Below are 16,338 nucleotides of genomic sequence, written 5' to 3'. Positions count from 1 at the left end.
ACAAACAAGGTCGTTTTTTTTTTTATCTTCAATGAATTATCCTTGATAGGCTCGCTATTACGACTCTTGTCTGACTATTTGCCATTTTTCTTACTCTTTTTTCCAATCTCTCGATTGGCATTCCATCGCGTGTTACTACAGAGGAACTGAAAAGAAAAAGAGCAGCAAACCCATTCAGCACTTTCGAACATTGATTTGTCGGGCACCGATCAGAAAGAATGAACATCGCTCGACCAAACGGAACAGAGGTCACTTCAGTGGCATTCTCCTTTTACGATGCTGAAGAAATCAAAAAAATCTCTGTCAAACAGATCGTCAACCCTATTCTCTTTGATAATCTTAACCATCCAACCAAGGGCGGTCTCTATGACCCGGCATTAGGTCCTTTTTCAAAACACCATGTGTAAGTTTGTTCGACTGATGCAATTTGTATCATAGTCATTATAATATATTGACTAGCTCTTTATCTCATGGCGTTCACATGACCATTACTGCTTTATAGATGTGCGACTTGCTCCCTGGATCACTTTGCCTGCCCTGGCCACTTCGGACATATCGAGCTACCATGTCCAGTGTATAATCCCATGTTTTTCCCTCAGATGTACCAAATGCTCCGCTCAACATGTTTATTTTGCCATCACTTTAGGATGTCTAAAAGCGAGGTACGCATGAGCACCGAGTATCTGATACTTGATTATGTCTAATTTACCTACTCTTATTATATAATCAACATAACTGACTGGTCGATCCTTTCCTTGTAATTTTATTTACTATAGACACATCGATATATCTCAAAATTACGGTTGTTAAATAGGGGTCGTTTTTTAGAGTCGAAGGAAATCGACAACATCTCTGTGACCAGTAGGAAGATCAAGGACAATGGCGACATGGAGACGGATGACAACAAGGAAGAGATCTTAGGAGAGGATGAATACATTGCCAAGCTCGATACCTATGTTGAAGCTTGTTTGAAGAAGGCGGTTCATGGTCATGAGGATTACAAGACGACAGTTGTCAACGACGAACGGAAACGTGTTATTGCAGAATTTTATCGTCGTGCCACCAATGTGAAGAAGTGTAACAATTGCGCAACGTAAGCTTGCATTATATTATAGAACGGCTAAATACATAGAATGATGAAAGACTGCTTTATTAACGATATTGGTATCATGCCCATTTTTTTTTTATTTTTTTTTTTTTTTTGTCATTCAGTTTTTCGCCCACTTTTCGCAAAGATGGATATGCAAAAATCTTTGAGAAGCCTTTGACCAAGAAGCAATTAATGTACAATACCGCTCAAGGACGTGAGCAGACCAATGTTCTTGCAACACAGATCAAGAAAGCCGCAACCCCGATGAGTGATAGCGACTCTTCAACTTCTGAGCACACAGAGGATGAAGAAGATGATGCAGACGATGATGCAGATATGTCTTCAGCTGGAGAGGATGTCAAAAAGAAACAAAAAGAAACAAAAGTCGCCAAGACCAAAAAGTCAAGGAACATTGTTGACAGTGACGATGAAGATGCTATGGAATTGAAAGACAACAACAAATACCTTACTCCACTTCACATCCGTAACCTTCTTCAACGCCTCTTTGTCATTGAGCAAGATATGTGTGCGCTTCTGTACGGCTCAAACGGCCCTCAAATGCAGAAAAAATACACAAAAATCGTCAGCGCAGACATCTTTTTCCTTGAAATTTTGCCTGTAGCGCCTACTCGCTTCCGCCCTGCTTCTGTCATGGGTGACAAATTGTTTGAGAACCCTCAGAATGAACATTTGGGAAAGATCCTCAACACCTGCGAGCGTCTCCGTGACCTGACTTCAACTAACAAAGCGGATGAAGCCGCTCTTAAGAACCAAAGACAGGGATCATTCAAATACCTGGTAGATGCTTGGATTCAACTTCAGCACGATGTTAACTCGCTCATCGATTCGACCAAGAACCCTGTCATCATGCGTGGAGGAAAACTACCTCCCGCTGGCATCCGACAGGGTCTTGAGAAGAAGGAAGGTCTCTTTCGTAAGCATATGATGGGAAAGCGTGTCAATTATGCCGCTCGTTCCGTCATTTCACCAGATGTCAATATTGAGACCAATGAGATTGGTATCCCCCCTGTTTTTGCTACGAAACTCACATATCCGGAACCCGTCACCCATTACAACGTCAAGGAGATGCGTCGTGCTGTTATAAATGGCCCATCCAAGTGGCCAGGAGCTGCCTATGTACAGCATGAAGACGGAGCTCTGTCGTCACTCGCTAACTTGTCACTTGAATCTAGAATCGCACTTGCCAACCAACTCCTTACTCCACAGGATTCTCATAGCGGTGTTTCAACCACTTCACCTTATCCTACACGTACTCAACCTACAAATAAGAAGGTTTATCGTCACCTTCGTAATGGTGACTTGCTGTTGTTGAACCGTCAGCCTACTCTTCACAAGCCTTCGATCATGGCCCATAAGGCTCGTATCTTGCCTGGAGAGCGTACAATTCGTATGCATTACGCGAACTGCAACACCTACAACGCTGATTTCGATGGAGACGAGATGAATGTACATTTCCCTCAAAATGAGATTGCTAGAGCTGAGGCAAAATTGATTGCTAACACAGACTCTCAGTACTTGGTCCCTACGTCTGGTGCTCCTCTTCGAGGCCTGATTCAAGATCATGTTGTCGCCGGTGTTTGGATGACTATTCGTGGATCATTCTTTGATCGCTCCGAATATCAATATCTGCTTTATGGTGCTCTTCGTCCTGAAATTGACCGTACTGGCAATGGCAAAATTTTAACCCTCCCACCTACTATCTGGAAGCCTGTTCCGCTCTGGACTGGTAAGGACGTCATTACTGCCATTCTTCATAATTTAACTATCGGCCGTCCACCTCTCAGCATGACTGCTGGTGCTCAGGTCAAGGCTCAGTACTTTGGGAAGGGTGGTGAAGAAGAATCTATTGTTCAGATCATGGATGGAGTCTTGATCACAGGCGTTCTTGATAAGTCTCAGTTTGGAGCCAAGTCGTATGGTCTTGTTCACAGCTGTTATGAGATATATGGCGGCGACATTGCAGGCAAGCTGCTTAGTATTCTGAGCCGTCTATTCACTCGCTGGACTCAGCGTTGGGCTTTTACCTGTCGCATGGATGACTTGAGGCTCACTCCGGAAGGCGACAAGTGGCGCCATGATCTTCAGGACGGTGGCAAGGATATTGGTAGTAAAGCTGCACTCAAATATGCCAAAATGGATTGTACTGTCGAGCAGCTTAAGAAGAATGGAAAGCTGCAGAAAGAATTTAGAAACAAGCTTGAGACCGTATTACGTTCAGATGAACAACTGGCTGGACTTGACGCTACTATGAAGTCTACTGTAAATGAGTTGACTACATCAGTGCAGAATGCATGCATTCCTAATGGGTTGGTATGTCGTATAAAGTCTTTACTGGACCGCTTTATAACATTTGATGTATGAATTGTGGCTCTAACTTGACCTTTTATTAATTAATTTATTTGTTTATTTATTTATTTTTGCTTGTATAGTTGAAAAAGTTCCCATACAACAATATGCAGACTATGACCGTCTCTGGAGCTAAAGGTTCATATGTTAACGTAACACAGATTTCCTGCGCTCTTGGTCAGCAGGAGTTGGAAGGTCGTCGTGTTCCTATCATGGTCTCTGGAAAGTCATTGCCTTCATTCGCTCCTTTTGACACATCCGCCCGTGCTGGAGGCTATATCGCCGGACGTTTTTTGACAGGTATCCGTCCTCAGGAGTATTATTTCCATTGCATGGCTGGAAGAGAAGGGTTGATTGATACTGCTGTTAAGACATCGCGTTCGGGATATCTTCAGAGATGTTTGATTAAGCATCTAGAGGGGCTGAAAGTTGGTTATGATCAGACAGTCCGTGACTCGGATGGGTCAATCTTGCAGTTCCATTACGGTGAAGATTCGCTTGATGTGATCAAGCAGGCTCACATCAATCAATTCAAGTTCAGTGCCGAGAATTCGCTTGCTCTTATTGCAAAGTACAGACCTGCACAGGTGTTGCCACTCTTGGACCAAACAGAGGCAATGGCTTACAATAAGAAGGTGGCACGTAAACCCCACAAGTACGACCCAACCCTCAGCTTGTTCTCACCCAGTTCATCCGTCGGAGCTGTTAGCGAGGCATTTGAGAAGAAGCTTAATGATTACGTGGAGAAAAACCCCGACGGAATCATTCAGAACCCTGGTGATGCTGTAACGAAGAAATCGGAGCGTTACAAGGGACTAGACAAGAAGAAATTTAAGGCAATGATGTATCTTCGTTATATGAACTCTCTTGTTGAGCCTGGTGAGGCTGTTGGTCTGTTGGCTGCTCAGGGTGTGGGAGAACCCTCCACTCAGATGACACTCAACACATTCCACTTTGCTGGGTTTGGAGCTAAGAACGTCACGCTCGGTATTCCACGTCTACGTGAGATTGTCATGACGGCTTCAACAAAACTCAAGACGCCTACCATGAGTCTGAACATTAGAGAAGGTGTTACAGATAGCCAGCTGCAGTCGTTCTGCCAGGATACGTCGCGATTGACTCTTGCTCAACTGATAGATAGCGTCCAGGTCACTGAGCGGTTGATCTCTAAATCTGCTGCAACTAATCAAAGACGCCACAAAGTTTTCGCTATTCGTCTGAATCTCTTCCGCGAGAGTGAGTATAAGGCAGAGTATGGTGTAACATCCAATGATGTAGAGAGTGTAATTGAACATCAGTTTGTCAAAAAGCTTGAGACAGCCATCCTCCGAGATATCCGTCGTGTATACCGTAAGACCAAAGGAGTCAGTGAAGATGAGATTGGCAAGCCCAGCAAAGTTAAAGAGACTGTGGCTGGTGACGAGGATCACGATGATGAAGCGGAAGTGTCGCGTCATGATGCTGGTGGTGATGAGAGTGACGATGGAGATGGAGATGCTACATCTGCAAAGCTCATGAAGAGGAGCAAGCAGCAAGCCTCATATGAGGGACCTGATTCGGAAGATGAGGAGGTTATCAAGTCTGCAGACAAGGCCCAAAAGGAGCTGGATGGTGAAGATTCTGATGTCAGCTCTGATTCAAGTGATGATAGTGCAGATGAAGTTGAAGATGAGGCTGATAAGCGTAAGCGTCAAGCCCGCACAGCCAAGCAGACTGAGAGGCGTGAGAGGATGATGGAGGAAAACCGGAAGGATCGTGAAGAACGGCTCTGTGCTGCTAGTCCTTATGTCCAGCGTTATTCATTTGACAACGAGCATGGATCATGGTGTGAGATTGAGATGCATTTCCCTGCAGATACGAAGAAGCTTTTAATGGTCAATCTAATTACTGCTGTCGCGCCAAACTGTGTTATCCATGAGATCAAGGGCATTGAGCGGGTGTTCATGTCTGAGGACGAGAAGGGTAAACCTCAGATTGCAACCGAGGGAGTGAATTTGAAGGGAATTTGGGAGTATTCAGACCTGATTGATGTTAACACTATCTATTCCAATGACATTGGCGCCATCTTGAGGACCTATGGTGTGGAAGCTGCTCGTAGTGCCATCATTCAAGAGATCAGTGGAGTATTTGGTGCCTACGGCATCGATGTGGATCGCCGACACTTGACGTTGATTGCTGACTATATGGTAAGAGCCCTGGGTTTATTGATTCATGAAATCGGTCTTTTAAAAAACCCCAGGTCAGAAATGCTAATGATTTGTATTTCGTATTCAATATTGCTTTTTTTTTTTTTTTTTTTTTAAAGACTTTTGAGAGTGGATTCAAACCGTTCAACCGAATGGGAATTGAGTCCTCTACATCGCCATTTTTGAAAATGTCGTTCGAGCGTACTTGTCACTTCTTGACACAGGCAACTCTGCATGGAGATTATGATGCCTTGGATTCACCATCAGCCCGTCTAGTTCTGGGCAAAGTAGTTGAGGGCGGAACAGGTTCATTCGATGTGATGCAGCCCCTTGTTCCTGAGACGATGGATGTCTAGTCCGAATAGCAAAGCATTTAAACATTTTTTTTTACGATAGACATTCCACACAAAAACAAACACATGTTTCATTAAGCAAAATAAAAGCTCAATTTTAATTTTTTTACCTTCTTCTCTTTCTATCCGAAATTCTACTCTCCTCTATTTCAACTGAATATTGTCGACAATGGCCAACGCTGCTACATTCAAGGACCTCCAAGGTGCTCTTGCCTTCCTCACCCTCGGTGAAAGAGCCTTGCCTACAAATCTTGCCAAGCCCAAGGTGGGAATCGTCTGTGGATCCGGTCTTGGTGGCCTCGTTGATGCTCTCCACAACAAGGTGGAGTTTGCATATTCTGCAATCCCTGGTTTCGTCGACTCCACCGGTAAGTTAAAAAAAAAAAAAAAAAAAAAAAAAGCATTCCTTCATACATTCCATCAATTTCATGTATTCGATCTAGGAATCCATAGACAATATAGTCCTTTTAGGCGATTCAAATATACTTGCAACTAACTCTTACAGACCACACACGATAATGACATCGACATTATCAGGGCAAAAAAGGAGACCCAATGGGGAATACTTAACATGGAGTCTGAATGAAAAACATGTGAAGATCCATTGCATTAAGAACAAAAAAAAAAAAAAAAAAAACCAGAGATCCATAAACCAGTCAACCGTTGAAGACTAAGAGGCACATCAGCATTGATCAACTCACTCTCAGTCTGACATTTTTTTTTTATCCTTGTTGCTGTTGATAGTTGCCGGACATGCTGGTAAACTCGTATTTGGCCTTCTTGGTGACAATGACGTCCCCACTGTCTGTATGGTCGGTCGCTTTCATTTTTATGAGGGATTTGCATTGACTCAGACAACTTACCCGATCCGTCTCATGTCGCTTCTCGGTGTAGAGACCCTTATTGGTAAGTTTTTCTTTTTTTCAATCATTTACTTATGAACATTGCTGATATTATTTTCTCACGAGTCAACGAAAGGACACTCTCTTTCACCCCGCACTTTCAGAATGAACCCACTTTTATCCCCGCCGTAGATATTTTTATTTTTGTTGGTAAACACTGGCATGTACCTTTATTGAAAAGATCAAGGATTCAGAAGACATTCACCATAACCCCGCACTTGTTTTTGCTTTTTTTTTTTTTTTTTTTTTTTTTTTTTTGCCGTTGCACTATTTTTATTGGAACTCTTGAAAGACCAAGGAGACTAGCCCGACTTTTTAAATTTGAAAATAATACCCAAACTACCAGGATCGGTGCCTTCGAAACAAACCATTTATATCCCATGCCAGAAGACCTACTTCTATTTATTTGAATGGGAATACCTAACTTTTTTTATTTTTTTATTTATTTTTATTATCCTAGTTACTAATGCTGCTGGTGGATTGAACCCTGCCTTCCAAATTGGCGACGTTTGTATTATTGAGGACCACATCAATCTTCCTGGTATGACTGGTAACAACCCATTGATTGGACCCAACATGGCCGAATTTGGACCCCGCTTCCCTCCTATGTCAGATGCCTACTGTCCTCGTCTTCGTCGTCTCGTGTATGAGGCTGCCAAGAAATTAAATATCCCCAAGTTCCTTCATGAGGGTATTTACGTATTTGTCTCAGGGCCTTCATACGAGTCCAAGGCTGAGTGCCGCTTCTTGAGATCCATCGGCGCCGACGTTGTAGGCATGTCTACAATCCCCGAAGTCATTGTCGCAAGACATTGTGGTATCAAGGTCTTGGGCTTGAGTTTGGTCACTAACCGTGCCGTTATTCATCGCGAGCCGCGCTCTGACCCAGACGCACCCCCAGAAGTGAGGCCAATGGAGGAAAGGATCGCAAGCCATGAGGAAGTGCTGGAGGCTGCAGATGCCCGTGCTAAAGATCTGCAGGTAAATTCTGTTAGAATATGACTCTGGTCTTTGTGATTATTCATCATGTCTTGTTTAATACTGATTGTTTTACTTTCATCATCTTCGTTGCCCTTTTATTCTGTAGACCCTTGTCAAGTATCTCGTCGATATGATCTAGAGTTATATTAGATGCATCCATTCGTGCCTAGATTAAATAGATAAATAGATAGACCTTTCATTTCGTAATTAATGATCATCGCTGACACCATGAGATATCCTAATGTTCTGTGTCAATCTTTTCTCGTTCAAAAACCATGTTGTGGTGTTAAAAAAAAAAAAAAAAAAAAAAAAAAAAAATTGTTCAAGCACAATGATATCTGTACTTAATCACATCTTAATTATGGTCCATGAAAGAAATAAACTTGATTTCAGCTTAATTTTCAGGTCCATGCGATTTTGCCTGTAGAGAGCAGAAAGTTCGGCAATATTTCTGCCCTCCAGAATAATCATGCAAAACATTGCCCATATTCTAAATCCACTTTAGAAAAAACACGATGACTTCAAATACCTTGAGGGACAGATAGAGATGCCAACTCAGAAGCCTTTTCATTGGTATTCAAATCAACAAAGATTATTCTATCTGAATCAGCCCGCTTACTGTCATGGTTTGGTGCATTTCTATTAAAAGTATATTCATTAAAAATAAAATATATATAACCTGGAACAACTCAATTGGCACCCGAACTGGGAGCCTTAGGTATCATCGATCCACTTGTGGGTCTTGCGGAGATTCCATTTGTCAAACCACTCTCATTGCTTGCATGAAAGTTGGCGCTATATCGTGGGTGATGATGGCGGTAATGTTCATGCTGTGATGGTGCCCGATGTGAACTCGAGCCCCTGTTTTGAGAACTAATCCGCTTCGGATGATGCTGATATAACTTCATCTGAGCTTTCTGTTGCTCTTGGCCTCGTAGAGGCTGATAATACTGTGGCCACTCATGATCATAATCTTGGACAAAATCGTCAGCACAAGAATTATCATACACCTTGGCACCTCGATTTCTAGGCTCGGTATCGTACCAGCGATCCGGAACCATATCCAAGTGCCTGTCCATGGCCGCGCAGAACCGCTTGCAATATTGCGCTGGCGAAACAATGGTTGGCTCTTGTGATCCAACTGCGTCCTTGACCCATGACTCCAACTTTTTGTCCCATGTAAATGGCCGAATAAAATCAACGATACCGACCAAAATTTCCTGCCGATCATCTGCGACAGCAACCAAAAGTGAGTAATCCATAATATTAAATCGCTGTAGAAATTGACAATCATGCTGTAATGATTTAGAAAGCTGGAGCTTGGCGTGTTCACGGATAAAAAAGGGAGATTCAGACATAAACTCTGAAAAATTCTCATCTAGCAAAACTTCATTTTCCTTGCCACTGGGGTGAACATATCGATTCCGTCTTGAACCCTTGAGGTCAAAAATTTTAAGTTTCTTGCGATCATAAAAAAGATTTTCCATGACGAGGACATCCATATTCATAGATCGACCAAGTGCTCCATGCTTGTATCCTACGCGATAGAACCCAAAGATTTTTGCTAACACCGTCGGTTGCTTTTTATATGTATTTGATTTGTTTAGCACAAAAGAGTCATGGTGTTTATTAGCGAAGGGAACAATTAACATTTTATCTTTTCCTGGTCAACACTAAGACATAATCCCTACCTTGTGAAAGAAAGCGTTTTGCATGTACTCAAAGTAATGAGGTGCAAACTTGATGAACGCTTCTAGCTCAACCTTTGATAGCTGTTTCATAATGAAACGGTCATCACGAGTTTTGAGGAAAGACGATCCGGATTTGCCGCCATTAGCTTCCCATTTCATACATCGCGCAAGCGATTGGATATACGAGTATTCGCATCCAGCAGCTTTACGAAGAGCATGGAATTGCTCCATATAGAAAATCTTGCAGTATAACATGGTAGAGTCATCCCTAAACACTATCATCCATGACAATTGCAAAGCTATCGTAAATATATAAAGATTGAAAAGCTAGAGCACAAAGACTATAGTCAGTGTAATCGTTGCCTTACTAAATTTCATGTGTGTTCCAGGTTCAGAGAGTAACGAGTCGTCAAGAACTTGAATATCATCATATATTCCCTCAATCGAAGAGACAAAGGAGTTAGACAGACCATTCCCATTACTATCGGGTGCCTGGGCACCATCTTCTGCAGGGATGGTAGCGCTAGCCATCGATATTGAGGCAGTTGAATTGCCTTTACTCTGGTCTGCATCCACTCCTTCAGCCCTAAAGATGGCTCTAAGTTCATCTACATATCGCGGTGAACTTAACGTCAAGGCAATTATCGAACTAGGCTCGTCTTCCCGCACAATGATTTGAGAGCCCGGAATCACATGTTCTGATGGCTGCCTACATATAAAAAATACAATTGCAGCGGAACTCATTAATATCAAACCTTGCCAAGCCGTAACTTGTGCACTGGGTCACCGAATGAAACTCTGGCTACTCACAGAGGGTAGTTTAAAGGAGTAAAATTTCGAGAGTTCCGATCCTGCCAAAAATTGGAAAGTGTCTTGATCAGCGATCCACGCTCAACACCTTCAGCTACCTCACTTAGTTGTGGAAGCTTTGATGCCGCTGCTAATGCAGCACTCAGTGTACCAGAAACAGACATATTCATGGATGAAGCCTTTACAGGAGAACCCATGGCAGATGTACTCGAGTCTGCTTGATCAACAACAGCGCCTCTTTGGCCGGATCGATGACGCTGGTCGCACGAATAGTCGTCATCTCCTAAAAACATCATGACTGGATCCAAAAACATTTCTTCATTATTGCTCATAGATGATACTCCGCCTGCTGATCCGTTGATCGTCCATGCATTATTATTTCTGAAATTATAAGATGCTTCAATTGCCAGAGGATCTTCGCTTCCAAGAGCTTCGTCCATAGCATCCGTTTGAATTAACGAGAATGTGTAGCCTCGACTAGGTTGGTATGGTTCATCACCTTCGCTTTCAGATTGGTAATCATCTTCATCCTCTGATTCTTCCTTGGCAGCTTCTTTCGCGCTCGAAAATACAACGGTCGAATGCTTATTTTCCTCCTGTTGCGAATTACGACCGGAGAGAGCGTTCATATACCGAGCTCGAGCATCCACGGTGGAACCTGGTATTGGCTGTGTAAAAGATCGAGACCTGTTTACAATCAAATTCTTATGTAGCTCGGGCCCAGCGGAAGAATGATGCGCTGGGATAGTATTTCCGCTTCCTTGAGCACGAGCAAGGTATTTCGAGCGTCTAGTGCCAAGATTCGTGGCTATCAGGGTATTTGAAGATGGATAACATCCCCCCACAAGCGTAGAAGGCACGGAAGGGGCCGAGATTGCAATCGAAAAGGTTGGGTCTGTTGGTCTCCTAGACCTGGGCTTGCTAAATTCTGCTAGAGAAACAGATGTCACAGGAGGACTTGAGGGAGAAAAGTTGAAAGGAGTTTTTTCCGTTGGCCGCTGTTGGCGTGGCTTGCTGAAGAACGGGTTTTTTCCTGAAGATGTTGATGATGCTGAGGACGGTTTTTCTCCTGTAGGAGTACGGTCCAATGGAATAATGAATTTCTCGCTTAAATCCTTCACTCCTAATGGAGAGGAGCTTCCAGAATGTGAAGGTGTGGGAACAAGACTAGCTCTAATCTGTTGATTCTCCTTGCGCTCTTGCTGAATTAAGGTCATCGGATCATACGTTGGTAATGAAGCCATAGACAAGCGGCTTGAGATTCGTGTTGTATTCCGTGTTGACACAGGAAGGGTCCGTGCTATAGTAAATGCTGATGATGGTTCCCTGCGTTTAGCCTTATCATTTAAGTCCTCATCCGGGACCCCCAGGACTGAGTCAGATGTCAGAGCGTGTGTAAGTTTAGGCCTGTGTTCTTGCATCAGAATCATTGACAATCTTCGAGTGACCTTAGACTCTATGAATGGGAACGTTATCTGTGATATGACTTTCTCTTTCTCTACTGTGCTCTCGGAGGCGGCTGCGTCTCCTTCCTCAATCCTTGACTTGGCGGCCTTATGGGTTGGAGAGCTGCCAAGGTACGGCAAGGCGGATAGATCGTAGTGGCCACCAATAGAATCGTCGCTATCATCAGTGTCCAATGTCATCGGCAAATAAAGGTCATGCATCAAGTTCGCACGGTGCTCGGGATCTGATGTGGCAGGGAATTCTTTTTCATCAAATAGTCTCCTGAGCTGTGATGCAGTGCTGCGTCTGAAATCACGCTCCAGATTGAAATATTGGCGAGCAAAATCTCCAAAAATCTTGTCCCACTCTACAGACTTGTCATATAATTTGATTCGCACTGTGTCCAATGCGAGAGTGTCCGTTGGCGCACTATTGAGGTAAGTCTGCTGGAGTAACTGTAAGATCCCTGATTTCTCCGCAAGGACGTTTTTCGACATATCCAAAAGCTCCTGCTTAGCAGCGTCGAATTTGGACGGTGGAACAACATTTTTAATCCGCTCCATAACAGAGTCCCAATACCTGGTAATCTGAGAACGAACTAGATCCAGGTCTTGGGTCTTGGTGCGAGCATAAAACTCTGGTTTGCAGCGGACAAGCATTGGAGGGAAGGTTATGTCGAAAAGTTTGATTGGAATACGTTCAATCTTGACCAATTGAGTATCGAGGCCAAAGAATCGGATATGATTACGGTTGATATCATGCGGACAAATGTTAGCGCGGCAGGTCAAATTGGTCTGATAAAAGATTAACTCCAAGAACTTTCCAAAAGAATAGTTCTTAGTATCATCTGAAATGTACACTTGTGGTGTTTCTACATGGCAGATCTTACACTTGCTCCACATCATGATGGAGTCCTTCTTCAAAATTGTCGGAGAATCCCACTGCTCAATGGTCACTGTGATCTTAGCATCACCATGAGCATAAATATATTGGTGATCTTGAAGCGGACGACCGCAACCCGGAGCCATACATCCCAGCTTGGATTTCCAGCAAATTTGGACAAGATGATGAGCAAGAGTTGTATCACAATCCGAGAAATAATACTTAATGAACCCAATCGATGGCCTTATACACGTTGCTTTAGTTGACATACAAATGAATGAATATAAAAAGGGGAGCCCCTGATAATCGAAAGGGACAATGTGAGGTGGTCCTTTGTTGCTACTCAAAAAGTCCTCCCATGCCTTTTCTTTTGCTTGATAGTCGTTTAGGATGTCAATATAGCTTCCTTCAATCAGTCCACTATCTTGCGACCTTCCTGTCGAGACTTTGTTGAGAATATTGTTTGTGCTTGATGTCGTGAGCAGTATTCTGGCATTCCTAATATCCCTAAGAGCAGTAGGCGTAGCCGTTTTTTCAATCATCTTGAGCCTCTCCATATCATCGATCATGGCTGTTAACAAGAAAGGTGGACTGAATTTGACAAACGGTGATGCGGATAAAATTGTTTGCTTATAAGGTAAAAGGGATTCCTGTAGGCGTCTAATCTCAGGATCGGATGAGAGCTCAATCTTCTCATCATCCAAGGCTCTGGACTCACGTGGCGCCGAGGTCATTGCAAACTGATCATTCATGAGCGAGGTCTCGAGTTTGAGATTGTAAGAGACCCGCACCATCAGTCCAACGATCTTTTTGATCCTGTTCAATATATCTAATGACCCACCACGGAGTACAAGGGAACAGAATAGATTTCCTGGACAATCCTGGAAAAACATGTAGCTCTTTCTTTTGTTGGGAATCAGCTTGTGTACAAAAGTCTTGACTTCAAACGTCCCACAGATCCCAAGGTGAGGCTCTTTATCCAATCTATCAAACGACGTGATGATGTCTGCACCAGTCGCCTCTGCAATAGCTACTATCACTGGTAGCTTAACATTATACGCTACCGCGACATTGTGCTTCAAAAGAAGTTCCATTGCCACTCGTGAGACAGTTTTCTCAACGATAATGATGTGGGGACGGAGTGCAACAACTCGGGCGACCAGGTGTGTAAGGTATTCTCGCTCCTGATCCATAATTGGGGTCAGTGACATGAAATGATTCTCCTTGCGCTGATACTCCAATGCAAAACTCAAGAGCAGGATCCGAGGATTTTGGAGAGTCCGGTTCATTTGTTTGTGGGCAAGATTCTTAGTACAGACAACACCATTGATGTACATCGTATCCTGAGCAGTACCTCCTGGAATCTTCTTGATTTTAACTACTTCCATAACATCCATATCTCCAAGAACCTGTATGCTATTTGACACTTTGAGCACATGCTTCATAATCACGTCCTCCCATCCATCACTGCTATCGATTTCAAAACGTGCCAACAGTTGCTGCAGCAGTCGGCGCATATGCTGAAGGGATGCACTATTGAGCTCCATCACACTACCCGCGGTCGGTAACAGTCTAGGGTGTCTCCCCAAATGCAAGAGCGATTGCGAGTTAGACCCAAAGAATGGTGTAGCAGGTCTGATGTCCATAGGTGATCTTGCGGATTCTGATCCATCTGAACGTAACAAGCCCCTGGTTTCCAAGCTAAGACTGAGTGCACGGTTTGATCGGCCCCCATTTACACCAATCCGGCGGTTCATAGACGAGCGATCCTTGATAAACATACCTCTGATCTCATCTGCTCTAGAGACCCGTGTGGGAAGCCACTCTCGCGAGCTATGGCCTGGGGCACCACTATTGTTGACGTCTTCATCATCAATCACGTTATTGAGAGAAGCATAACTCATCACACTTGAAGGACCAGGCGACCAGAGTTCATCGTAATCGTCTTCTTCTTCTCGCAAGAAAGGCACAACCTCTGGATCTAGAACAGAATCATTAATGTTGTAGTCCTCTAACGCCAAGGATCTTCGAAATGGCACAATGCCACCATCGATTTGCTCTCCTGTGGCGGTATTGGATCGTGACCTTGCTAAAAACAAGTGTGATCCTGCGTGTAGTAACTTAAGAATCCCGTCAAAAGGGGTGTTATCATTTTGGGTAGCACTAATGCCAGGAGATATCGGCAGCTGCTGATTAAAATGATTCTGGGCGGCTAATGGAGCCGGAGTAGTCCAAGCTGTCCCTACAGTATACTCATTTGCTTCATTTTCTTGCTTTGCATCTCGCCCCATAGATTTCAAGCAGTAATCACATAATCTATCATAATCAAACTTGACATCAGTTTTCAACGCACACTTGGAACAAAGGACGTGTCCTAAGGTGGTAGAATGGGATCATATTTATTCAATAAGAGATATAGTTAGCCTACTCTTTCTAAACCAGAATAGTACTTATGATATGAAGACATGTGAACGTCGAAAATTGGCTTACCACACATTCGACAGTGATGCCTTCTACGGTAGACGGCAAATGATACGTTGCATCCATAGCACTCTTTAGCATTTTCGTCTGCCATCCAATAGTCTTTACTCACGCCCTCGCCGCGAATACGCCGGAATAACTTTGTCAATGAATTAGCCTTTTGATGTCCGGAACCAAAGCTCTTAATAGACCTAGCGTCAGAGTCCGCCGATGTATCTCTTGGCCCGAGGGTGTGGTGGATATAGTGCTTCAAAACAGAGTTATCGCCTATGGTATGAATTATTTACAAAGATACTGTCAGCATCGTTTTTACTTGATAACGATCTCGAGCATTGCACAACGCTGCGCAAAAGTACCTGCGCTGAGCCTCGTATGGCCTACAGCCTGATTGTCTTGCCGCCCTAGTCGCGTCGAGATACCCATCTCATGCATAGCAGATTGCTTGTCTCCAAATGCTGGACTGAGCGACACAACTGGCGGCGCAAGAGAAGCAAGCGATGCGGAATCATCATCATGGGTAATACTATGGTCAATTGTGCTAACTTTAAAGAGAGAAGAGGCTCTCTTGGTTGCCGTGGCTGCAGTAGGGTATCTTTGCATGACGATAGTGTGGTCTTTGTTGTCTGTAGATTGATTACGGTTATTGCTACTCTTCACGCTGCTACCATGTTTGCTATTTTTATCCGGAAGGGTATCCCATATTTCTGTATCCGAATGAACAGGGTATGACGGTCCAGCTACGGAAGATGAGGAAACTGCAACGTTTGTATGATTTCCGAGCGAGGACCGAGCAGTGAGTGACTCTGTAGAAAACGGTGACACAGTTATTGATGGTGAGCAGCCTGTTATATCTATGTCGGTGCCTGATGAAGAGAGTTGGCTATTGACGACTGCCGATGTAGCTGCCGTAGCTGTGTGGGTAGGAAAGGGAACTCTAGAGGGTGTATCTGTGGATGTTCCTGAAGGCGTATAGATATTTGGGGTCGATAGGGTAGTTTTGAAGCGCTGGAATATTTTTGAGAGCACATTCTCTGGTGGCTCCTCGGATTGGGGTGGTTCACAGAGCACATGAAAACTGGTGAGAGAGGACATGGTGGCCGTCCAAGTTGGATAGTCTGACTGCTAATGAGTAAGTGGTAGTGCCTGTTG

General features: G+C 43.8%; 3 protein-coding genes across 3 annotated transcripts; 2 read left to right on the top strand and 1 right to left on the bottom strand.

Annotated features, from left to right (window-relative positions):
- Positions 1 to 50: 50 nt before the first annotated feature.
- BCR41DRAFT_426493 (hypothetical protein) lies at positions 51 to 6,088 on the top strand. The gene is made up of 6 exons (XM_022030738.1): positions 51 to 403; positions 503 to 662; positions 777 to 1,093; positions 1,213 to 3,421; positions 3,541 to 5,643; positions 5,763 to 6,088. The coding sequence occupies exons 1-6, from the start codon at positions 219 to 221 to the stop codon at positions 5,997 to 5,999; spliced, it is 5,211 nt and encodes a 1,736-aa protein (XP_021875839.1). The 5' UTR covers positions 51 to 218; the 3' UTR covers positions 6,000 to 6,088.
- A 34-nt stretch (positions 6,089 to 6,122) lies between these two features.
- On the top strand, positions 6,123 to 8,142 carry BCR41DRAFT_342899 (nucleoside phosphorylase domain-containing protein). Its single transcript, XM_022022309.1, has 4 exons — positions 6,123 to 6,364; positions 6,741 to 6,902; positions 7,359 to 7,879; positions 7,986 to 8,142. Exons 1-4 carry the CDS (start codon positions 6,166 to 6,168, stop codon positions 8,016 to 8,018), a joined length of 915 nt encoding a protein of 304 aa, XP_021875838.1. The 5' UTR covers positions 6,123 to 6,165; the 3' UTR covers positions 8,019 to 8,142.
- Positions 8,143 to 8,495: 353 nt separating this feature from the next.
- On the bottom strand, positions 8,496 to 16,338 carry BCR41DRAFT_426491 (hypothetical protein). The gene is made up of 6 exons (XM_022030737.1): positions 15,546 to 16,338; positions 15,199 to 15,456; positions 10,381 to 15,082; positions 9,939 to 10,279; positions 9,571 to 9,845; positions 8,496 to 9,459 (listed from the first exon to the last, which is right to left on the bottom strand). The coding sequence occupies exons 1-6, from the start codon at positions 16,279 to 16,281 to the stop codon at positions 8,569 to 8,571; spliced, it is 7,203 nt and encodes a 2,400-aa protein (XP_021875837.1). The 5' UTR covers positions 16,282 to 16,338; the 3' UTR covers positions 8,496 to 8,568.

The sequence above is a fragment of the Lobosporangium transversale genome (assembly GCF_002105155.1).
Source record: "Lobosporangium transversale strain NRRL 3116 chromosome Unknown BCR41scaffold_68, whole genome shotgun sequence".
NCBI lineage: Eukaryota > Fungi > Mortierellomycota > Mortierellomycetes > Mortierellales > Mortierellaceae > Lobosporangium > Lobosporangium transversale.
This window is presented reverse-complemented; position numbering and strand designations above follow the sequence as displayed.